The sequence below is a fragment of the Periplaneta americana genome, chromosome 6, assembly GCF_040183065.1.
Source record: "Periplaneta americana isolate PAMFEO1 chromosome 6, P.americana_PAMFEO1_priV1, whole genome shotgun sequence".
Classification (NCBI taxonomy): Eukaryota; Metazoa; Arthropoda; class Insecta; order Blattodea; family Blattidae; genus Periplaneta; species Periplaneta americana.
This window is the reverse complement of record NC_091122.1, coordinates 49,051,684-49,076,749: the sequence shown is the minus strand read 5'-3', so window position 1 is coordinate 49,076,749 and position 25,066 is coordinate 49,051,684. Positions and strand designations below refer to the sequence as shown.

The following is a 25,066-nucleotide window of genomic DNA, read 5'->3' as shown; positions in this document are numbered from 1 at the left end:
CTCAACCAGGAGTAAAAACTGCGTTATAGAAACACTACAAATTTACAAAGTACACACAAAACTGAATAAGATAATAATAATAAAATGTAAACAACAAGTAAGAAGAAATCAGATATAATATATAACATACAGAAAGAAAGAAAAAAGCATAATAAAATGTGAACAGCAGGTCAAAAATAAATGAGGCCTACAAAGTATAAAAAAATAAGTAAATTATTGATGATAATAATAATAATAATAATAAATAAGAATAGTAATGATAATAATGATGATAATATTAATAATAATAATAATAATTTATATGAACCATAATATATTCCTCACCATTGTTCACCTTGCTGCAGTGTTAGTGGAATATTTTGTATACCTGCACAACACGCATGATCTGTATGATTAAATAAAATCCCCAGTTTTACATCGGCATTTTTTCCAACTATTCTCAGACTTTTATATGTTAGTTTACTAGGGTTCATATGTTTCTTCAATACTTTTGTACGAACTAAACTTTGTTGTGTTATATTATTATGATGTACCGAAGATATTTCCGTGCAGGAATTCTGCGTTACCATATGATGAAGGGTGGTTAGAAGGGATAAAAATTCTCTCCGGCACCGGGACTCGAACCCGGGTTTTCAGCTCTATGTGCTGACGCTTTATCCACTAAGCCACACTTAATGATTCAAGACGGGTCTCGTCTCGTCGGATCCCGGCCACTAAGTCAGTCGTAATGAGTGCACCTCTGTACATAGTGCGTAGGACATTGTGCCACTATCACATACTCTGTGACAAAGTACATGAGGGTAGGCCACCAAAGGGAAAACTGAGAGATAGAACTTAAACTGAGGGGATTCGATCCGGCATCGGTACTAGAATCCGCCGACCACTGCTCTAGATGCATGTATATGAAGAGATTTTTTCTAAACTATTGATCAGATTTCGTTCATACAGTATTTAGTATCTGCAAGTAAATTTATTCAGGAATGATGCAAATAAAATGTAGTAAGTTTTATTAAATATGAGATCTCTACTTGAAATCGAAAATAACAAAAAAAAAAAAAAAAAATGGGCGTGGCCGTGTCATGCCGTGAATATGTCTGTCTTAAATCGAAGAGATATAGGCCTATTGTCCGGAAATTTTCGCACACGCCCAAAATGGCTGCCAGTCGCCACAAGCTGTCACCAATTTCATGCTCGCGTCGTAGTAGTATACCCGATCGAACGCTTCAGCCGTGTTATTAGTCAGAAAGTTATGGTGTCGGAATGGGTCACCCTGCGCATAGTCACATCACTGTTTCCGTCCTGGTACTCCATATCTCAGTCTGATTTTAAAGATGTATTCACCTCAAAACATGGCAATTTAGTCCAAGTCTGTTTTTGTCTAATGCTTTGCATTTGGCAGTGAAGCCTTGTGATCGTAAAGATGAATTGTCGATTAAAAGCGTATACAATTTTGTGTTACACTAGCTACTGGAGGACGAGACATGCAGAGACTGATCAGCACTCATGTGGAAGCGAGCAAGATTGGACGACAGATAGCTGAAGAAGTGATGGACTCCCAGCGGCGTGGAGGAGACTCATCTTCGGAAAGTAGCCCATCACCGGACGCAGAAAGAGCGCTTCCTCCTCAGATCTCGCAGCCTAGCACGGAGGTACGTCGTTCTGACAGTCCGAAGCAAACAGACATACAGTACAAGAGAAATTCGCAGGGATCACCATTAAGATATAGTTTGGTATGTAGCAGAACACAGTAAGACAGTTTAAAATTATTTAGAGACTAAATCGTAAATACGGCCTAGGCCTTGGATTAGGTGGTGATGATGATGATGATGATGATGATGATGATGATGATGATGATGATGATGGATCATGATTATGATTATGATGGCGGCGGCTACAGCGACGAGAATGATGGTGGTGGTGGTAGTGTTGGTGGCAGTGTTGGTGGCGACAGCGGTCATGTGACCACGACACTGTGACGAAGATATTAATACTGAAAACAATAAAAGTGACAGGGATACTGTGATGACAATTATGATGGTAACAAGAATTATGATGAACTGGATGATGATGGTATTTACGAGAATGATGACAGAGGATGAAGTGGACGATGGTGGTAATTATGATGATGATGAAGTAGATGATTATGGTAATTATGACGATGATAATGATAAAGTGGATCATAATGCTAATTATGTGGATGATGATAAAGTGGGCAATGATGGTAATTATGACGATGATGACAAAGATGATGAAGTTGACGATGCTAGTAATTATGAGGATGATGAAGTGGACGATGATGGTAGTTACGAGAATGATGACAGAGGATGAAGTGGACGATAGTTGTAATTTTGAAGATGATGAAGTATAGACGATGATGGTAATTATGAGGATGATGATAAGGTGGATGATGTTAGTAATTATGAGGGTGAAGATAAAGTGGGTGATGATGGTAATTATGAGGATGATGACAAAGATGATGAAGTTGACGATGATGGTAGTTACGAGAATGATGACAGAGGATGAAGTGGACGATAGTGGTAATTTTGAAGATGATGAAGTATAGACGATGATGGTAATTATGAGGACGATGATGATAAAGTGGATGATGTTAGTAATTATGAGGATGAAGATAAAGTGGGTGATGATGGTAATTATGAGGATGATGACAAAGATGATGAAGCTGACGATGATGGTAGTTACGAGAATGATGACAGAGGATGAAGTGGACGATAGTGGTAATTTTTAAGATGATGAAGTATAGACGATGATGGTAATTATGAGGACGATGATGATAAAGTGGATGATGTTAGTAATTATGAGGATGAAGATAAAGTGGGCGATGATGGTAATTATGAGGATGATGACAAAGATGATGAAGTTTACGATGCCGATAATTATGAGGATGATGACGTGGATGATGTTAGTAATTATGGGGATGATGATAAAGTGAACGATGATGGTAATTATGAAGATGATGATAAAGTGGACGATGATGGTAATTATGAGGATGATGAAGTGGACGATGGTAGTAATTGTGAGGATGATGATGAAGTGGACAATGATGGTAATTATGAGAATGATGAGTGGACGATGGTAGTAATTATGAGGATGATGATGAAGTGGACGATGATGGTAAATATGATGATGAAGTGGACGATGGTAGTAATTATGAGGATGATGATAAAGTGGACGATGATGGTAAGTATGGGGATGATGACAGAGATGATAAAGTGGACGATGATAGTAATTATGAGGATCATGAAGTGGACAGAGATGGTAATTATGAGGATGGAGTAGACGATGATGGTAATTATGAGAATAATTACAAGGATTAGATAAAGTGGGCGATGATGATAATTATGAGGATGATGACAAAGATGATGAAGTGGACGACGGTGGTAATTATGAGAATGATGACAAGGATGATGAAGTGGACGATGGCGGTAATTATGAGGATGATGACAAAGATGATGAAGTGGACGATGGTGGTAATTATGAGGATGATGACAAAAATGATTAAGTGAACGATGGTGGTAATTATGAGGATGATGACAAAGATGATGAAGTGGACGACGGTGGTAATTATGAGGAAGATGACAAAGATGATGAAGTGAACGATGGTGGTAATTATGAGAATGATGACAAAGATGATGAAGTGGACGATGGTGATAATTATGAGGATGATGACAAAGATGATGAAGTGAACGATGGTGGTAATTGTGAGGATGATGACAAAAATGATTAAGTGAACGATGGTGGTAATTATGAGGATAATGACAAAGATGATGAAGTGGACGATGGTGGTAATTATGAGGATGATGACAAAGATGATGAAGTGGACGATGGTGGTAATTATGAGAATGATGACAAAGATGATGAAGTGGACGACGGTGGTAATTATGAGGATGATGACAAAGATGATGAAGCTGACGATGATGGTAGTTACGAGAATGATGACAGAGGATGAAGTGGACGATAGTGGTAATTTTTAAGATGATGAAGTATAGACGATGATGGTAATTATGAGGACGATGATGATAAAGTGGATGATGTTAGTAATTATGAGGATGAAGATAAAGTGGGCGATGATGGTAATTATGAGGATGATGACAAAGATGATGAAGTTTACGATGCCGATAATTATGAGGATGATGACGTGGATGATGTTAGTAATTATGGGGATGATGATAAAGTGAACGATGATGGTAATTATGAAGATGATGATAAAGTGGACGATGATGGTAATTATGAGGATGATGAAGTGGACGATGGTAGTAATTGTGAGGATGATGATGAAGTGGACAATGATGGTAATTATGAGAATGATGAGTGGACGATGGTAGTAATTATGAGGATGATGATGAAGTGGACGATGATGGTAAATATGATGATGAAGTGGACGATGGTAGTAATTATGAGGATGATGATAAAGTGGACGATGATGGTAATTATGGGGATGATGACAGAGATGATAAAGTGGACGATGATAGTAATTATGAGGATGATGAAGTGGACAGAGATGGTAATTATGAGGATGGAGTAGACGATGATGGTAATTATGAGAATAATTACAAGGATTAGATAAAGTGGGCGATGATGATAATTATGAGGATGATGACAAAGATGATGAAGTGGACGACGGTGGTAATTATGAGAATGATGACAAGGATGATGAAGTGGACGATGGCGGTAATTATGAGGATGATGACAAAGATGATGAAGTGGACGATGGTGGTAATTATGAGGATGATGACAAAAATGATTAAGTGAACGATGGTGGTAATTATGAGGATGATGACAAAGATGATGAAGTGGACGATGGTGGTAATTATGAGGATGATGACAAAGATGATGAAGTGGACGACGGTGGTAATTATGAGGAAGATGACAAAGATGATGAAGTGAACGATGGTGGTAATTATGAGGATGATGACAAAGATGATGAAGTGGACGATGGTGATAATTATGAGGATGATGACAAAGATGATGAAGTGAACGATGGTGGTAATTGTGAGGATGATGACAAAAATGATTAAGTGAACGATGGTGGTAATTATGAGGATGATGACAAAGATGATGAAGTGGACGATGGTGGTAATTATGAGGATGATGACAAAGATGATGAAGTGGACGACGGTGGTAATTATGAGGATGATGACAAAGATGATGAAGTGGACGATGGTGGTAATTATGAGGATGATGACAAAGATGATGAAGTGGACGACGGTGGTAATTATGAGGATGATGACAAAGATGATGAAGTGGACGACGGTGGTAATTATGAGGAAGATGACAAAGATGATGAAGTGGACGATGGTGGTAATTATGAGGATGATGACAAAGATGATGAAGTGGATGACGGTGGTAATTATGAGGATGTATAGCTTGCCACAATTTTTTTGGTAGCACATTTCAGTTGTATATTATCTTTTAAGATTATGTAGGGCTACCGTATTTTAAACTTTTTATTTCGCAACAGTATCCAAATGTTAGAAATGTAGCTTTGTAAAAAAATTTTTTTTTATTTTGTACTTTTTTAAGCTGTATCCTAGTAATTTCCCCCCAGATAAAGCAAATTTGTTTGTTTTCTTATCCATATATTTGTTTCCTCAAAAGCAGCTTTGTCATGCTACATAATTAAATTGATTGACTTGTTCTGTTGCGTGCTGGCTTAAGATAAAGAAATTGCTCTCGAGAATTCATTTTGAATTTTTAGCTGATATGTAGGTCTCACTTGCTTACTTACTTACAAATGGCTTTTAAGGAACCCGGACATTTATTGCCGTCCTCACATAAGCCCGCCATCGGTCCCTATCCTGTGCAAGATTAATCCAGTCTCTACCATCATATACCACCTCTCTCAAATCCATTTTTATACTATCCTCCCATCTACCTTTCGGCCTCCCCAAAGGTATGTAGGCCTAACTTGCATACAAAATCCAATTTTTTTTATCTGCGGTGTTAGAAGGAACTCGCTCCAGTACCCAAGTAACAAGTTGTAATTTATGATTTTCCAGCCTGTCATTACAAGCAATTCCACCGAACAACCAACACAGCAGCGAAGTAGCTCCACACACCAGCGAACAAACCACAATAACAACAGCACGTCAGGAATGTTTAATCACATCCGTAATAATGTCCCGCTATCGGCTGCTAGTGAACCAGGTGAGCAATCTGCTGTCTTAAAAAAATGTTCATTGTAGTTTATTGAAGCCTGTTTTATGGAGGACCATACATTATATCATATACTGTCATTTTTAAATGCGCTAAATTTATTTTATTATATCATTTATTATATTAAATGTTTATTTAAATAAAATCTACACTTTAAGACCTCACTGGAAAATGAATGTAACATCAAATTAATGGAATATGTCTCTTAGGTGGAAAAAGTAATTGTGAAGCATTACTTTATAACAATAAATTATTGCATCCAATAGCTGAATAAACTTGTATCCTTGTTAATCAAATGGTTGGACTAATAAATATAGATCTAACGAAATATGCCCCTTACACTGGGAGGTTACAAACTTGAAACACCTTTTAATGATTTGAAGAGTAGATTCAACCACTTGTTGCCACTTGCTGTACCAAGTGCTGAAGTATGATATGATATTTATTTATTGTAGTTCACAGACAAAAAAAATATACATACATATAATCATTGAAACCTTACATTACATACTTTATAATTTACATATAGATATATAATTTGTAATATAATTTCTAAACTTAACTATTTAATATAAGATGCGACTAGTTTGTCCTACTTTTTAGCTTGAGTTGTCTTCTGTCCCATAAATTTCGTCAAAAGTTTTAAATATACTAGAATAATCTATGAGTAACTCTTCCCTTCTTTGCTATACTTGACCGATTATCTATCTGTAATTAAAATTTATTTATTGAATATATATGTTTTATTTTATTTATTGATACTACTATTCATAAACTAAACCTTTTTTCTTATCCAATTTTTTTTTCTCATTCAATTCTAGCTATTTCATTTATTCTTTCCATTCTAATTTTTTTGGCCAAAAAAAAGATATAAGCCTATTTGCCTTTGTAACTTTATGTTATTATTATTATTATTCATAAGTTTTCTTATAGCTATTTCTTTATTCATTTGTAGGAACTTTTCATTTATAAATTTCACCCGTATTTCTTTTATGTATTGACATTCAAAAACAATATGAATGTCATCTTCTCTATGTCCACATAATGGGCACGTGCCTTGAGGTATATTACCTCTATTATTTCTTAATCTCCAAATCCCCAGTCTGAACCAGACTAGTCCAAATCTTTCTTTCATTTTCATATTATCTATATATGTACTCCGTCCCCATATTTTTTTATATTCATAAAAAATATTAGGGAGCGCATTTCATTGATACTACTGAAATCATTTTGTCTAGTAATATTTTTACATCTTGATTTAATTAAATTTAGGCTTGCTGCGTTGTTTCTAGTAGCCAAGTTATCCCATAACCATCCTAATCCTATATTAAAAATACTATTTTTAATTTTTACGATTGCCATATTTGTCGTATTTGTAATTTGATTTAATAAATATTGTTTCATAAACGTATTTTGGTCACTTTGAATTCCTTTAATTAAATATTTTGTTTCGGAAAACTATTGTGTATCTTCCACGTGTTAAATTTTATATTGCCTTGTTAACATGTTTCGGCCTGCTATTGGCCATCTTCAGAACTGGTTGTCTTGGCGCCTTTTGTTTTGTTTCCTGTGGGGGTGTGTTTGTGATATAGTGTTAAAAGTTGTGTAATCAAGATGTATATAGTACATTATGCAACCAGTCTATAATGGTAGTAATTAAGACGCGAGTATGTTTGTTTATGAAACGAGCGCAAGCGAGTTTCATAATTTTCATACGAGCGTCTTAATTACCATTATAGGCAAGTTTCATACGACTTTTTATGTTCGACCATATTTCTAACTTGAAATTATTCAGAAGTATCCATGTTATGGTTATGTAAGTGAGGAGTGGAACTGACCTGAATTGTGAGATATGCGCAGACGCGAAAGTATTGATTTTTTCCGAAACACAAATGTCATTGACCTTGATATAATCTAGAGAATAACATGAAGATTAGGCTTGATATAACCTGGAAATTGATTTAGAATTGAAAAACGAGATGACAAATTGAATTTATTTGAATATTATTTACAATTAACGCTAATTATTATAGTAACAGAACATAACCTTCTGCGACAGTATTGGATTTCCAGCCTCCGTGACTTTTCGCTAATTGTCTTTCGATTGCATATCCGAGAATAATCGATACTTGCGGTTTTATAATGGTACAATCAGTACAAAGGTGATTTCTCATTGGCTGAACAACTGAACTATAATGAATAGATGTACTTTAATGAGGTGCATTAAAGGGCTACTACCAGGTGTATAATTACTACATTTCGGCATGGTCGAGCATAAAATATTTTGTGTTTCTAACTAGGATTGTACTCATGATATTGTCCATTCCCATTTCTATTCTAGCTGAAGAATTTAAACTAATAAAGTGCGGAAGTGAGACCAGTGGTAATTTTTGAACAAAGAAAACAACACAACATAGAAAAAAACCTGTTCATTACACACCATGTTAACCTTGCTGACTTATTTTTTTTCGTCCAGGTGGTGAACCAGACGATGAAATGATGGAAATGATAGGAGGCGCTGTGTTGCCGGAGTCACCAAACCCGGGTGTTTCCAGCGACGGCAATGACGAGGCGGCCATGGCTGTGATCATGAGTCTCCTAGAAGCAGATGCGGGGCTCGGCGGACCCGTCGATTTTTCTGGACTCCCGTGGCCATTACCTTGAGCCTAATAATCGTGCGGAAGTGGTATTGTATCCGAAACAAACTGTGATGTGTTCTGTACCAAAAACTGCAGGCAGTAGAGACGTAGTATAAGTAAATAAAGAATAGCAACCCATAGTGTTCATCATGACCTGTGATTTTAGGTGTAAAGAAATGCAAATCTTCATAACCTAAACAATGTGTTTAACATAGGAATGGAGCAGATATTTAGTACAAATTTTGTGAAAAACATATGGGTCCTAGCCCTCATTCAAATGCTTGTTAGATAGCCACATTGCAAGATAAATGACCATGACTGTGATTGTAAATTTAAGAAGAAATAACATGTGTGTGATACTTAAAGCTTTTCGTTGTGCTACTGTCTGATGTCTGGTACACGATTGTGTGTAGTGTAGTTGTTCCGTCTACGAAGTGTTGTGATTCCAATTGCATAAACATGCATATCAGAGGTGAAACTTGTCTCATAAAGCAGCTCCAATGAACGATGAGTACAAGATTTATTTACCAGTGCTTAAGAGTGCAGGAAACGCCGTTTTAGTTGTATATATATGTCTCTAAAAGGACACATTCCAAAACGAGAGCTAGAAGGTGAATTGAATTAAGATTACACCAAGCTTATGGATTCCAGCCAAACATGGGTTACAAAATCGCCTCATTCTTTGTCCGTCCGAAACGCTGTGCCTCCTGTCTCAGCATCTCTTCGTGTTCAGAGTTCAGTCATTTACATATGAAATTGTCTTGGGTTTAGCCTATAATGTCAAGGTCATTTCAAAATATATGTACAATATGGCACCACCATTGCGTGAATGATTGAATAATCACAAGTCATGATTACCATACAGTTTTGTAATGCAGTGCATGATTTTGAAATCAGACTCCACATTTCAGCTTTGGGAGTCAGTCGAAGTCTGATGGACTTAAATCTGTACTATGAGGAGCATCACCAGCTGGCTGGTTGGCTTCACGAGAGCTGGACCCGGGTCTTAGGTATGCTTTGGCCCATTGTGCGACCTATACAGGGTAAACCGTGAGTAATGTCATTAATTCTGGTGATGATTCCTTGAGTGAAGAGCAACAAAAAAATTAAGTACCATTTTGCTATGTTTTAAATAGTTCTCCAGAAAAACGTGTTTTTTAAAATACATGAATTATGACATCTACATCTTGCAACGCTGCGACCAACAGGTAGTAGGTTCCACATTGAGTTGTGATGCTTTGATCTGGCTTGTTGAAGGTCATTGTTTTTAAATTCCTAAGAAAAAATATAGATGATGTCATTGTTTTTAAATTCCTAAGAAAAAATATAGATGATATACCGTTTAAAGCCACTGGCATGGCTCAGTCGGTTAAGGCACTTGCCTGCCGGTCTGAAGTTGCGCTCAGGCGTGGGTTCGATCCTCGCTTGGGCTGGTTACCTGGTTGGGTTTTTTCCGAGGTTTTTCCCAACCATAAGGTGAATGCCAGTTAATCTATGGCGAATCCTCGGCCTCATCTCGCCATCACCAATCTCATCGACGCTAAATAACCTAGTAGTTAATACAGCGTCGTTAAATAACCAACTAAAAAAACTATACCGTTTCATTGCTGTGTTTAAACTACCGTATGTTAGAGAACGGAGAATGAACTATGTTCATTTCATGTTAAACAGAATCTTGGGAAATTTAAAATAAACTTTAAAACTTAAATTTAATTAAATGTTCAGAGAACATGACAATAAGACACACTTATTTCAAACTAAAGTGAAAAGATTAAGAAATATTTCTATACTCACATTTCAATTGAATATTCTAGAGATTTTAAACAATAATGATGCATATATCACGTTATAAAAACAAAATTTTAAAACATTTAAATATCTAAAGGAAAAAAATAAAAATACGATATGCTTATTTTACGTTAAAGTAACGAAAAAAAAAATATTAGTACTACGAAACAAGTTTATAATGTTATAGTTTACTACGAGAGCAAATGTTATGAAGCAAACGTAATAATAATAATAATAATAATAATAATAATAATAATAATAATAATAATAATAATCCGTGGCACCCACGAAGGACCAAGACCGACCAGCCAGCTGCTGACCTCATGGCCACATGCCGAAGCAGAGGTGGACGATCATCCAATCAGAATGGAGGTATCGTGTGGTTAGCATGATGAGCCCCCCAGCCGTTATAGCTGGTTTGCATAACTGGATTTCACTACCTATCGTAGCTCCCCAAGTGCAACACGATGCTGGGTGGGCACTGGTCCCATACACTGGCCGAAATTTCATGAGAAAATTTCTTCCCCCATGAGGACTCGAACCAGCGCGCATTCCATAACACGAGTCCTAAACAAGATGCCTTAGACCACAACACCACTGCGCGGGACAGTGTAATAATTGTATAACATTATAAATAAGTTTCATACGTTATTTTTTCGTATGACACTATTATGAAACAATATTAATAAAGAAATAATATCGGATTTGTAATGATGTGTAGTTTTATATCATGGTCTGTGAAGAAAGAGGTTTCTATGACTAATTTGGTAGGTATATTAAATATTATAGCACCGGCAAATCGTTTTATAATGTTAACTTCATGATACAAGTTATGTTTTTTAATAGAAGTCATGACGTTTTAATTGTCGTGGTAATATTTTTACGGCACTAGTACGATAATATGGCATATTATGCACAATTTTCACTAACGATAAAGACTGTTTATAATGCTGGAGTACAAAAAATTTTATTTTTAAATTCTTCGATTTAATTTTAATTAAATATTCGGTGAACACAGCCAATAAGAAAAACTTATTTTACATTATATTGTCGTACTACGAGCATTTCCTTCAGCCAGTTAGAAATAGTTCCCTCCCACTTTAATTTTTAAAGTAGTAATCGATAAACATACAAGAAATCAAATTTCCCGAGCCATATTTAAAAGCAATTGTGTTACGTTTCCAATTCTCGTTGTCGCACCCACCCATTCCTTGCATACGCGAGCTGCATCTCTCCAGGCAGCTTTACAGTGTTGTCACAGCGCACCAGGGTTTAAAATTCCTTTGTGGAACGAAAACTTACGTTGATTTGGATCAAATTTCTGCACATTTAAAGGACAAAACTAAAATTCGTCAGTCATTTATTATCATAATATACTCCTCTCTCAAATTCACTGAATTTGGAATTAATTCAATACCTTTCCCAAAATACGCTATGAAATATTTAATATAAAATAATTTTTTCTCGGAAAGGAAGCACAAAGGAGCAAAATTGTATTAAACTATTTTGTTTTAAATAACTCAAGGAATAACCCCTTGAAATTAATGACATTACTTACGGTTCACTCTGTATATGTGATGATTGTCCAAGTCCGACAGGTGGCCTGGGTGGCATTCGTAAATCTGATCCTGACAGATGGGCCATCGTGCCTCAACCCTTGATACAGCCAGGTCCTGTTTTGTGGAGGAATAGCCTGATAAACCCCAGGGGCTCTGAGCCCAAGCCCTTTCTGACCATATGACGCTGACAAGTGGGCCATCTTGCCTTAGCCCCGTCTGCATACAAGTAGCCTGAAAGCCCCAGGGGCCCAGAGCCGCAAACACTTACTATATCAGCATTGGAAACCTGTACTATCCTCAGACTTTATTCCAGATTTTTACTGTTGCAGATGATATATGAAATGAGGGGGAAGCGGAGTATGTTAGTGGAATGGTACAGGGAAACGGGAATACCCTGAGAAAAACCCTCTGCAACAAATGTGTTGATTTTCTCATGAACAGAAGCCACAACATGGGGGCGAGCATTGTCATGAAGAAGTTTGACATCATCAGCATTAATGTTACTGCGTTTGTCACGAAGGGCACGATGCACTTTACCAACATTTGAATGTAGGCTGCAGGATTCACACACGGGACGTGTTTAACAAAGTCCATCAACAAAACATCATGCATATTCCAGAACACTGTCACAAACACTTTCTTAGCAGATTCCATCACTTTGAATTTTTTCTTTACTGGGGAAGCAGCATGTTTCCACTCCATAGAGGCCTGCTTTGTTTCAGGCATGTAGTGGTACGCCCAGGACTCATCACCAGTGACAATTCCTTTCAAAAGTCATGCTCTTCTGCAGCGTAATGCCTTAAAGTGATCCAAGCATATCGTCATTCGCTGGACCTTGTGGTCGTCTGTCAGGTTCTTAGACACCCAGCAGGCACCAACTTTATGAAATTTCAATGTGTCATGCACGATATCATACACCTCACCATATGAAATGTTGAACTGCTGAGATAAGGTTCGCAGTTGGATCTGCCAGTCGTTCAGAATTTCTGCCTCAATGCCTGTGACATTCTGCTGGGCTGCAGCTGTTACAGGTCGCTCAGAACATGACGAATCACAAAGGTTCTCATGGCCGTCTGCGAAGAATGCTCACCAACTGGAGATGTCTGTACAGTCTTCCCCGTACACACCACACATGTCCTGTAAATTTCACTTGGATTATGTCCTTTAGCCCACAAAAATCGCACAACACTTCACAAGTTGACGACTGTAACATGCGCGCCATTTTTGTTGCGTAGTTCACACTTCTCTCACTATAGCTGCACATAAAAAACAAATTGTGCCTGTAGTGAAAACTTCAAACTATCAGCGTATTCCGAATCTCACCGGACCGGTGGACCACAATGACGTCACGCTGCAGCGAAATAGGAACAAAACTGCTGGAAGGTTCGATGGCTGTCATGGCAGCTGTAGAAGTTGTTGTCTGTGCTACACTAGCAAGATTTTGCGAAATTTCCGTACTGTCGTCTCGTTCAAAGAAAAGAGAGCATAAACAAATTTTATTTATTGAACCGGTAGTAATAACTGGTCCGTTGCGTGTTCGCTTATAAGCAATTAACATATTGTTTTTACGTTGTGCTCATTACAAACAATACAGCAGAACACACCGCCATGACACAACAGTGCACGATGTCATTCGTCTGCTAATTCCCGCCCTATACAAGAACCAATCAGATTCACTGATGGAGACTGCCACCACCTCTGCAAGCTGATGGCACCGGTGCGACACCGGTGGAGCATCAGTGACATCATCGTTGAAATTCGGAACACTGCAATGCCATCAGATTGCTCAGCGCTGAGATTCGGAATACGCTCTATATCTTGGTGAAATGTCAACATCCCGGTCGCAATACCAACGCAGAAAAAAATTATTGTGCATTACTTTCCGATTCACCCTCGTAATAGTAGTACTGGTACCAACAAGTACTCGATCGGTTTTTGTTGGTCCTTCACTCTCGAAAGTTTCTGCCAGAATTTCTTGAACTTAGAAGTCTCTGCAACTTGATTTCTACTCTGGTCAAAATCGCTGCTCGATATCTGTTGATCACACATTTCCAATAATGCAGAATGAAAGTCTGTTGGATTTTCACTGTGAAGTTTCAGTTTTGATGTAAGAGTGTTGGTCCTCGAACACCAACTGATAGTCTACAACATGGAGTAGTGGTCTGCATTACGGAATGCGAAACTTCAGAGCCGGGTTCGAATCCTGGTTGGGACAAGTTACCTGTCGATGTTTTTTCCGGGGTTTTCCCTCAATTCAATAAGAGCAAATGCTGAGTAACTTTCGATGCTGGACCCTGAACTCATTTCGCTGACATTATCGGCTTCATTTCATTCAGACGCTAAATAACCATCGCACTTAATAAAGCGTCATAAAATAAACCAATTAAAAAAAATCAATTGCTGCGTCATACAAAATGGTATGGCAAGAATCAAAGAACCAATGTCTGTTTCGACTAGTATGCTACAGACTAGTCATTATTTAAAAATTCATGCGACGATGGTGTCATCTTGTGCACTAGAAAAGGACTTCTCAGGGGTGCCACAATTTTCAGGAAACGGTACGAGATACTAACAGAGTATCTAGGACTACAACCATAAATTCGTTGTCTAATGTAAGCCATATTGTGCTTAGAGCTCTGTTAGGACAGCCTAAGAATTTTGTGTTTGGTGTGTGCTGTCAGTCTCAAGATGTTTTTCCCTATGCTGAAGTACTACGAAAACTCTGAAGAGAACACAAGAGACCACTGAAGAACTCATGACTAAGAAGTGGCCTTGGAATCTTATTGACTGTATAAATTATTATATATATTTTATATGTGAGATTGTGTGTGTATTCGTATGTGACTATTTCAAACTCATACACGTCAGCTCATATTACGAAAGGGAGTCTATTTACAAATAGTTGTGAAGTTTAGTCGCAAGGTCGATTCAGTGATCTCGAAGAAAAGTGAAGATGGCGACGAGTATAGTCTTTCATCAGCATTAAGGAAGAAGAGTTAGGACCAAGTCACGATACCTGTTGAAATTGTCATGTTGTTGATTTGTTTTGTAATATATCCAGTTATTGAAATTGTATTTTAATGTTAAAAATATAAAGAATATTTATATCCAAATACACATATTACATTGTGATACACTGCCTTCTGTTTTCATTCTTCCATTTTTTACCTGTAACGTCTACATCCGACCAACACTAAAAGAAAAAAATAAAAGGATTTTGTGGAACTGAAATTAGACAAATGCTTATGCCATATCTCATAAATTGCAGTGGCGTAGCGTCAATGTAAGCTAAAAAGCTTAGCTTCCCCACTTAATAATAATTTCATAATAAACCTGCAGTCTATAGAGAAAATTATTTATTGATTTTAATAGAATTTATATTTACGCATTAAATATTGTGATGCGGCAGCTCAGGATGATTTGTGATGCAGCAGTAAACAAGAAGCCTGCACACACCAGTTTCCAATCAGACTGGTTTCTTCTGTGTAATCCACTCCGCAGATTTTCCATCCCTTTCTAACTAAACTACCCTAGTCGCAAGGCTCGCAAAAAGCTAGCTTTAACATTTAAAAGAAGTAGTTTCCGAGTTATCCCTTTTCGTCAGTTGTGTTCAGTTGAAGTGTTAGTGTGTATTGTGGCTGATATAATAAATAATGAGCGAAATAACGGTTCCTGACACTAATTTACTTGAATTTTTTAGGACAACTGTATTATCAAGACTGACTTACGAACAAAAGTGTGATTTAAAAAAGAAATGACCGAGTCCCTTGCTGTCTATGAAGGACACAACCAAAAGACAGACGCATAGTTGCGTAATGATACTAATATTGTGATTTCTTAAAGTATGACAGGGAGTGAGCTGATGTTATACTTATACGTGTATTTGTTAAGAGATATGTGTAAACTGTGAAATCATATTTTACTAAGTATCATTTGAGGTCATGCCTTATTGGTGTTACTTACGATGTTCCAACCAATCTTCGACTGCTGACTTGACATTGACTACTATTTATTTTAAGACTATATTTTTGTAATACGTTTTCTCATATTGCATGAAAGACAACTTGAGTTAGCTTCCCCTGCTCAAAATTTCATGCTACGCCACTGATAAATTGACAATGTAACAAGTCTATTCCTATACACAAGGGGAGTCCGGATATAATTTTATTATTGGCCTACATCACCTAATTTTAATAATTTATTATATTCATGGGAGAGGAGTTACAATGTGGATAGAAATTCGGCCATTTTCATACCTCAGGGAAGTGTGTAGAGGTAAGAAAATGGAGTGTTATGACAGGTTATGTTAGTTTAGACTTTTATTATGTCTTACGTACTTATCTGTGACAGGTTACAGTTTAGGGTTTTGTTATGCCTTGTATAAGCAAATCTGTGACAGATTAGGCTAGGTTAGTTTAGGATTTTAGTGTTAGGTAAGTTTAGGCTTTTATTATGCTTTGCATATAAGAAACTGTGGCAGGTTAGGTTAGGATAGTTTAGGTTTTTGTTATGGCTTGTATATGCGAATCTGTGACAAGTTAGTTTAGGTTAGGTTAGGATTTTAATGACAGGTTAGGTTAGGTTAGGTTAGTTTAGCCTTTTATTATCCTCGTCAAGATAAAGGTGAAAGCGATTGAGTGTGGCGCTCTTGATCAGGTAGTGATTTTTTGTTTTCTATGTTGGCAGTTCAAGTCTATTCCAAAACCGGCGGAAGTCACTCAACGCTAGTTTCTCTCGAGACGCTACTGATCAAGAGTCATTTGTCGCATGTTCAGTTGACAGTCACGTATGTTGAGTTAACAGCTTGTTAGTTATCTCAAAATGCTGTCTAAATTTACAACTGAGGGATATAAGCCCGTCATAGGTCCCTATTCTGAGCAAGATTAATCCAGTCTCTATCATCATATCCCATCTCCCTCAAATCCATTTTAATATTATCTTCCCATCTACGTCTCGGCCTCCCCAAAGGTCTTTTTCCCTCCGGCCTCCCAACTAAAACTCTATATGCATTTCTAGATTCGCCCATACGTGCTACATGCCCTGCCCATCTCAAACATCTGGATTTAATGTTCCTAATTATGTCAGATGAAGAATAGAATGCGTGCAGTTCTGTGTTGTGTAACTTTCTCCATTCTCCTGTAACTTCATCCCTCTTAGCCCCAAATATTTTTCTGAGCACCTTATTCTCAAACACCCTTAACCTATGTTCCTCTCTCAAAGTGAGAGTCCAAGTTTCACAACCATAAAGAACAACTGGTAATATAACTGTTTTATAAATTCTAACTTTCAGATTTTTTGACAGCAGACTAGATGACAAAAGCTTCTCAACCGAGTAACTACATACAGGTAGACTCCCATCAAGACTAGCTCCAAATTTTAATTTCATATCTGTACAACATCTGTCCAGTGACAAGTTTAAGCAAACTGTGAAACTGTGAAACACCCAACTTCAGTAATGATTTGGGGTGTGATGTCTATCTTTGGGCCTGGAAGTCTTCACTTTGCACAGGAGACAATGAGACAGGACCAATAAGCAAAAGTTCTACAAGAACACTTCTTCCCCGAGATTAAATTATGGTTTCCTGATGATGAATTCATCTTGGAGCGCCATGCCGAAGGTCAATAGTGTACAAAATTTCTGAAGAACAGAAATATTAGTATGCTACCATGGCCGGGAAATGGCACTGACATGAATCCCATTGCTTGAAAACTTATTTACGAAATTGAGCAACCTGGCAGTGATAGCAGTGGAGAGGGTGATAGGCAAGGGGTTAGACGTGGAGGACATCATTGACGCATTCGACTCTCCAATGGAAATCTAAAGCTGCGGTTTGTTTACAGCGATCATTGCTGGTGATTATAAGTGCTGGCGATGATCATCGGGAAGTGGTTTCTTTATCAGCGTACATCGCTGTCAATTCTCATTTGTTTTGGTGCCATAACTCGATTAATATTTCTAAATGGCCTTCTCTAAATATCGATTATTGAACATGTATGCTGTGATGTGCATCCTGAATTTGCTTCAGAAGCAACCTCCAGCAATCTGCATCACATCCAACGATCTACGTTGGTAATCATCGCTGTAAAGAAACCGTGTGCATTCATTTTAACTGCTAGCAACTCCGGGCAACAATCGCCAGCGATGTGTGCTCAGCAATGATCGCTGTAAACAAACCGCAGTTTAAAGTATTATATTTTTTTGTAAAAGTTATTAATTCCTTGGTCCTACAGAATTATCTGTTATGGTTATTATTTGTTGATGACGGAGAAAAATTCACTCCGGTGCCGAGGCTCAAACCTGGGATCCCCAGTTCTACACACAGGAGACTCTACCACTGAGCTACTCTCAGGCTCAATCCACAGCACTGGATCAAATTTTTCTCCTTTGGTTTCTTCTCTATGTGGCCTAACTCCATGTTCGACATATATTATGTCATCATACAAGAAGTGCACTCATATGAGTGACTTATGCGACTGGGACTTACATTTTAAATTCATCTCTTACCTAATAATGTACTTCTATGAGAAATTCAAGTACGGCGCCAAAATTTATAATTTCACTTTTGTCTAAAATGTATGTTTAGCAACAATCCAAACAACAGTGGACCAATATACTCGATGCTCTATATTTTATTATCAGAGACCGGAACTCTGGCAGAATGCCTTTTTAAATGTGTTAAATCTATCTTCATTTTGAAAGTAAATCTGTATGAATTATACCTTTGTTTTATGTTGCCCTTTTCTGCCTTTTTTAATATAAATGCCTAATTTACAAAATAAATGTGTTTTTTTGCCTTTATTTGATTATTTATCTATTATTTATTAATGCATTATTAAAAATTGCCTACATGTATATTTTAATTTAGTTCTATAACCGCTACAATGAAAGTGACTTCACCGAATGTATATTATTGTCTTTCAATCAGTTCATAATATTCTCTTTGAAACAATGAGTGCTGCCGTGCAAAAATGTATAACAGTAGCCTAAGCGTTTTAATTATCGTTTGTGTTTATTTGACAAGGCAACAATAAGTGCGGGTCTAACGTTATTTTTAACGGTTGTTTTTCTTTCAGTTGTAGCTAGCAGCAAGATGCCGAAATTCAATGTTCCTTTACGCAGTAAATTGCAAAGTTACGTTAATACTTTTGGATCTGACGCATTTTGTACTGACGGTAAAGTACTTACATGCAGTCGGTGAACTACGAAAAGAAATATTTCATATCGCAACATATCAGTAGGCCTACAACCAAACACAAAAATGCACTTTCCAAGGCTACTGGGAAGAAGACTGCTTTGCTTCCAACAGTAATTGCAACATCGAGTCGAAAATCTCAATTTGCATTCGACTTACGGTATGTAGCCTAAAGCTTTTCTTGCTCCGAAATCTCTTTGTGGAAAGTGCAAGGTTGTGAGTCTAGTGCAAGGTTTTTGTAATTGCCTTATATTGCGTATTTTAGCTATTTATAATGCCTTTTTGCCAGCTAATTTTAATGATTCATAATGCCTTAACTTCCGGTCTCTGCTTATTATTATTGATACACATATATAATTCCTCAATCCACTGGTGGAAGTTGCTCTGGCTCTTGCTTCCTCTCCTTTATCTTCAGCTTTCCCTCAGCTTCCCTTTCATTATGACCCTTTCGCTGCCACTGGTGAGTTCGAATTATAATGTTATAATACCATATTTTTATGTGTTGTGTACATTACCCATAATCTAACATCTTGTGGGGAAAAAAGTGGTTAGGCTGACTTTACTAATTACTCTTCTTTACATTATAAGCTTGAGTACCATTTTCTCCATGGGATTAGGCTGATTTGATTAATTACTGTTCTTTACATTATAAGCTTGAGTACCATTTTCTCCATGGGGTTAGGCTGACTTTATTAATTACTCTCCTTTACATTATAAGCGTGAATACTGAATACCATTTTCTCCCTGGGGTAGAGACGTATTGTAACGATTAGGTCCTGCAATGTTCGAACATGAGAGAGGCGACCAAGACATTAGAAACGTCATCTTATTCCATATGAAAAACTAATCGCAAGATTTGTGCTAAAATCCTTAAGTGGTTAAAACATGAAGGTATGGCAGTGGAGGACAGCAAACATATTTGTAACAAGGTGAAACAGACACGACAGGCCTCCTCCTGCAGAGCAAACTTCGGCAAATATCAAACTTCACCATACTCAACAAACTTGAATCGAACATAGTGTCTGTAATGCACTATGCTAGTACGGTAACGATAATATAACCAACATAATGCATATTTAATTAGACTACCTTAAAATGCAAAAAGTCTTAACACATGCACCTCTCAAAATTTTCGGCCAATATCTGCCACTATTTATTTGCAATATCTCTCTCCGGCAAAGAATCCTTCAATTTATTAAGATCGATCATATTGGCTGACTCTGCATTGAGTAATCCTCTCCCATCACTGATGAGAGTGGCTCTGGTCTACTGAAGTGGCTGACAGAAGTGAATGGAGGTTAGTTACTGACAGACACACCACGGTTTTATATTATTGTGATGTACCGAAATACATATGATATTTTCGTATAGGAATTCTGCATTACCATATGATGAAGGCTGTGGATAAGCGTCAGCACATAGAGCTGAAAACCCGGGTTCGAGTCACGGTGCCAGAGAGAATTTTTCTCCACTCCACCCATCCTTCATCATATGGTAATGCAGAATTCCTGCACGGAAATATCATATGTACTCCGGTACATCATATGCGTAAATAATCACGCAGTGATTTAAGACAGCGCTCATTCCATCGGATCTCAGCCACTTAGTCACTCGTAATAAGTGCATCTCAGCACATAGTGTGTTGGACATTGTGCCACTGTCACACATCTGTGACACAGTGCATGAGGGTTGGCCACTAAAGGGAAACTAAGAGGTGGAACTTAAACTGAGAGGGATTCAATCTCGCATCGGAACTGGAATCCGATGTGGCTTAGTGGACAAAGTGTCAGCACATAGAGCTGAAAACCCGGGTTCGAGTCCCGGTGCTAGAGAAAATTTTTCTTCACTCCACTACACCACAGTTTTGTTTTCCTCATCTCTAGAAGCATTGGTCCACATTACTGCTGCACCCTGATCGAATCTGACTACTCTTCGGGAGCAAGCTATTTGCGCTTAAGTCTATTGTAGCCATAGAATGGCTAAGACCATTTCTGCGTAAAGATCAGATATGACTAGGAACTAGCTATATGCAACAGTGACCTCCTAAGTCTTCTTCCCCTTGCACTTTCGTTTTTTTTTTACCATGTACGAAATAGGGACCCAAAGGCTTGCAGCTGAGGCTTATTGTACTTACCACTCCTAGGCTCTTCTGTGAATGGGTAGCCAAACAGCCGCATTCTTGTACAAGTACAGCACACCACACTTTGAACTTAATCCGGGCTATTGTATGGATGATAATGATATATGAATTAATGTCAAAATAAGTCCGAGATCCACCGTCGGAAGTTATCCAGCAATTATGCTTCAATTGGTTGAAAAAAAAATCCAACCAGGATTTGAACCTGAGCCCGCTCGTTTCAGTCAGACGCACTACTCCATATTGGTGGACCTCCCCTTGCACTTATATAATGTGTTGGACCAAGCGAACATTACATTACCAAACCGAACACAATTGTAGTGCCCATAGAAACTCAGTCTCCATGGATGAAATTCCGAGAAGCAGCATTGTTGACTATTGGGGTGTGATTTTTGGTTCCATTCAAATGTTGATTGGAGGGACCACTTCCTCATCTTCTGGTGCCAGAGTCATCCGGGTTATGGTACTAGAGCTAGTGTGTCATCTTTTAGAGGAAAAAATCTTCCAATATTTTAATTCCAGATTTCACACTATCTTCTATCTTAGTGAAAGACAGAACAATGGAAGTACAGTGCCAATACAACTTTATGTTGGTGCTATTTGTTCCTGCTCCAAAGCAATGAACAACTACTTTAGTTTTAGTTGATTTAGTGAGCACTACAATAAAAAAAAAATAAATAAAATATGGTAGCGGATATCAATTATCGTAAAAGTTATTACAAGGGAGCAAAAACCCGCCCACATTTCGCTCGCCAAAATTTCTAGTATCAGTAGCCCAAAAATTCGCAAATCGCGAGTAAAAATTAGTCGCAAACAGGGTTCCAAAGTAGACCAATTCGCGACTTTTCGTCCTATTTGGGTATCTGGCAATCCTGCAGCGCAGAGAATACTGTATTGACATCTTTCATTTTCATTTTATTTATTGTATTGCATAGATCTTACATTAGCATTGAAGCCTTAATGCAGTGGTCATCAGCACAGTGCACCCTCGGGCTAGTGTCTCTTACCTGCCGATAAAACATTGCACTATCGTGCTCCGTGGCTTCTGGCGGGTATACCACAGTCTAGTATATACAGTCACGAAGCTTGAGTTGTGAGGGTGCTAGGAACAATGATTGTGCCGATACTATTTCGCATTGTCTGTAATGAGGCGATAGTAGCGATCCTAGTGGTTAGCAACTATCTATGGGTGCATATTTACTACGTATTGAGCTTCATGACTGTATATACTAGGTATACTGTGGGTATACTGTCTCTCTCTTTCTGCACGATGATGCATATTCCGAGACATTCCTTACCCTTTACCCATTTCAGCGCATGCTGACGACCACTACTTTAACGTGTGGAACAAATCAATATTTTACAAGATTACAATATTTTGGTGAAATGAAATGAGATGAGGCCGAGGATTCGCCATAGATTACCTGGCATCTGTCTTATGGTTGGGGAAAACCTCGGAAAAAAACCAACCAGGTAATCAGACCAAACGGGAATCTAACTCAAGCCGGATCAGCAGGCTAGCGAGTCTGCCGACTGAGCTACATCTACAAAAAAAAAAAAAAAAAAAAAAAAAAAAAAAAAAAAAAAAAAAAAAAAACAGTATATAGCACTCTTAATTTGGGTTGACATTTGTATCTGCTTGAAATTCCCTTCCACCAAAATGGCATGCTATAGTAGTTCCAGCATCATTGTTGGAACAGAATTTGAGTATTGGCCGAAGTTGTGCCCGTGGAAGTTCAAAATTATGATAAGGATAATGGAGTTTTTGTCAGATTAATTTTTCATAACAAGTAGCTGCATTTTCTCTCTTAATAGTTGGCAGGATTGATGCCATGTTGTAATTGAAAGCCAACTGGAAGTGAAGTAATAGAAGTGCGTGGTTATGTTCGGAGGTAGTGGAATCTGAGAATTGTAAATATGAGTGCTCAAGATGATTTTATGAAGTTATTTCTAACGATCGGCCTTAGTGAACAGAAGGCCGTAGAAACATTGAAAAATGACGTCTTATCCAAACATCTGAAATATGTTATTGAGGAGGTTAGCAAAGCACTTGCCATGTGGATTATTGCAATATACATAAAGAATTAAATTTAAATAGAATTACAGACTACGAATGAAAATCGAAAGATACTTAAGTACTTCCGATGCAAGTGTGATGGATCATTTTGTGAAAACGTTGATCAATATGACGGACATCAGTATCATCGAGAATCAGTGACAGGTTAGGTTTGGTTTGTTGAGTTTTTGGTACTGTATGTCTTGCATATAGCCTACTTTTTTGGTAGGTATATCAAAAACCTGAACAAACCAAATCTAACCTGCCACTGATCCTCGATGATATCTGCCATATTGACCAACGTTTTTACCGAATTACCGTGTGACGTTTCGCTCACTGTGCATAATCAGACATGTGTCATTCACATGGTTTTAGTTGTGTCGTATGTTCACTTAGTTTCTATTCTGTTCCATATAGCCTACTAGGATAACTCTTAACAATTCTAGATTATGAGTTGTTTAGTCAGCTGTCCGAAGACAGGTCTGAACCTCACAAGTTATACCACGAAGGCACCACTTATGAGGCAACTAAGCCAGGAGATAATGGAGTAGGGTGGCCAGTTCCTTTCCCCCTCCATTGCATACATCGCCGATTATTTACATATTGCACGGGCGCACTAATCAGACTTCAGATGTTGGCTGTACAAACAGGTTGTTCTTCCTCTGACACATATCGTCAATTGAGCTTTAGGAGTACTGCCTGATAGTAGATGTAGGACTACATATCAGCCAGAACCTCGGTCAGAGGTTATGAGTTAATGTCAGATTTTGCAATATTAAGCGTGGCGTGATTTTGTTGTTTTATGACAAGCTATACAGTCGTGATTTACGGTAGCCCTATAAATCAGCGAATAAAAGAAGAGTTTGTTAGTCAACTGTCCGAAGACAGATTTGAACCTCATAAGTAACACCAAAAGACATCACTCATCAGACAACTAAGCCAGGAGATAATGGGTTAGGGTGGCCAGTTTCTTTCTCCCTCTATTACACACATTGCCGACTAGTAACATATATTACACTAACCAGACTTCAGATATAGGTCTACGCAAACAATTATTGTTCTTCGTCCTGTCACATATCGTTAAGTAAGATGTACTTACTGCCTGATAAGACACTGTAGATGTACATATCAGCCAGAACCTCAATCAGAGATAAAAGAAGAGCATTTTCGTTAAAAGACTAGTATTTCCCCTGTGCCAAACATTATCGTGGATCAATCGTGGTTCGATTCCCGGTCGGGACAAGTTACCTGGTTGAGGTTTTTTCTGGGGTTTTCCCTCAACCCAATATGAGCAAATCCTGGGTAACTATCGGTGCTGGACCCAGGACTCATTTCACCAGCATTATCACCTTTATCTCATTCAGACGCTAAATAACCTAAGATGTTGATAAAGCGTCATAAAATAACCTACTAAAGCAAAAAATCGGTGGACCCAGAAGAAATAATTAAAAGTAACCTTGGCTATAGAAATGCATGAGTGCAAAACACTCATTATGTATAGATTTTATACTTTGCTCAAT

General features: G+C 37.7%; 2 protein-coding genes across 10 annotated transcripts in view; both read left to right on the top strand.

The window, feature by feature from the left end:
* The window catches only part of cyc (basic helix-loop-helix ARNT-like protein cyc), a 542,159-nt gene extending 526,867 nt beyond the window's left edge, over positions 1 to 15,292 (top strand). For 8 of the 9 annotated variants that reach the window (XM_069828076.1, XM_069828072.1, XM_069828074.1 and 5 more), the window contains 3 exons: positions 1,465 to 1,730; positions 6,018 to 6,165; positions 8,651 to 15,292. In XM_069828076.1, coding sequence (XP_069684177.1) covers positions 1,465 to 1,730; positions 6,018 to 6,165; positions 8,651 to 8,838 — 602 coding nt within the window. In that variant the 3' untranslated portion in view covers positions 8,839 to 15,292. The remainder of the gene's footprint in view (positions 1 to 1,464; positions 1,731 to 6,017; positions 6,166 to 8,650) is intronic. The other variant, XM_069828073.1, reaches the window with a different exon arrangement.
* An 8,002-nt stretch (positions 15,293 to 23,294) lies between these two features.
* Positions 23,295 to 25,066, top strand: part of GlnRS (Glutaminyl-tRNA synthetase) — a 41,064-nt gene continuing 39,292 nt past the window's right edge. Inside the window, exon 1 of the mRNA XM_069828066.1 lies at positions 23,295 to 23,527. Within this exon, the coding sequence (XP_069684167.1) occupies positions 23,408 to 23,527 (120 nt within the window). The 5' untranslated portion in view covers positions 23,295 to 23,407. The remainder of the gene's footprint in view (positions 23,528 to 25,066) is intronic.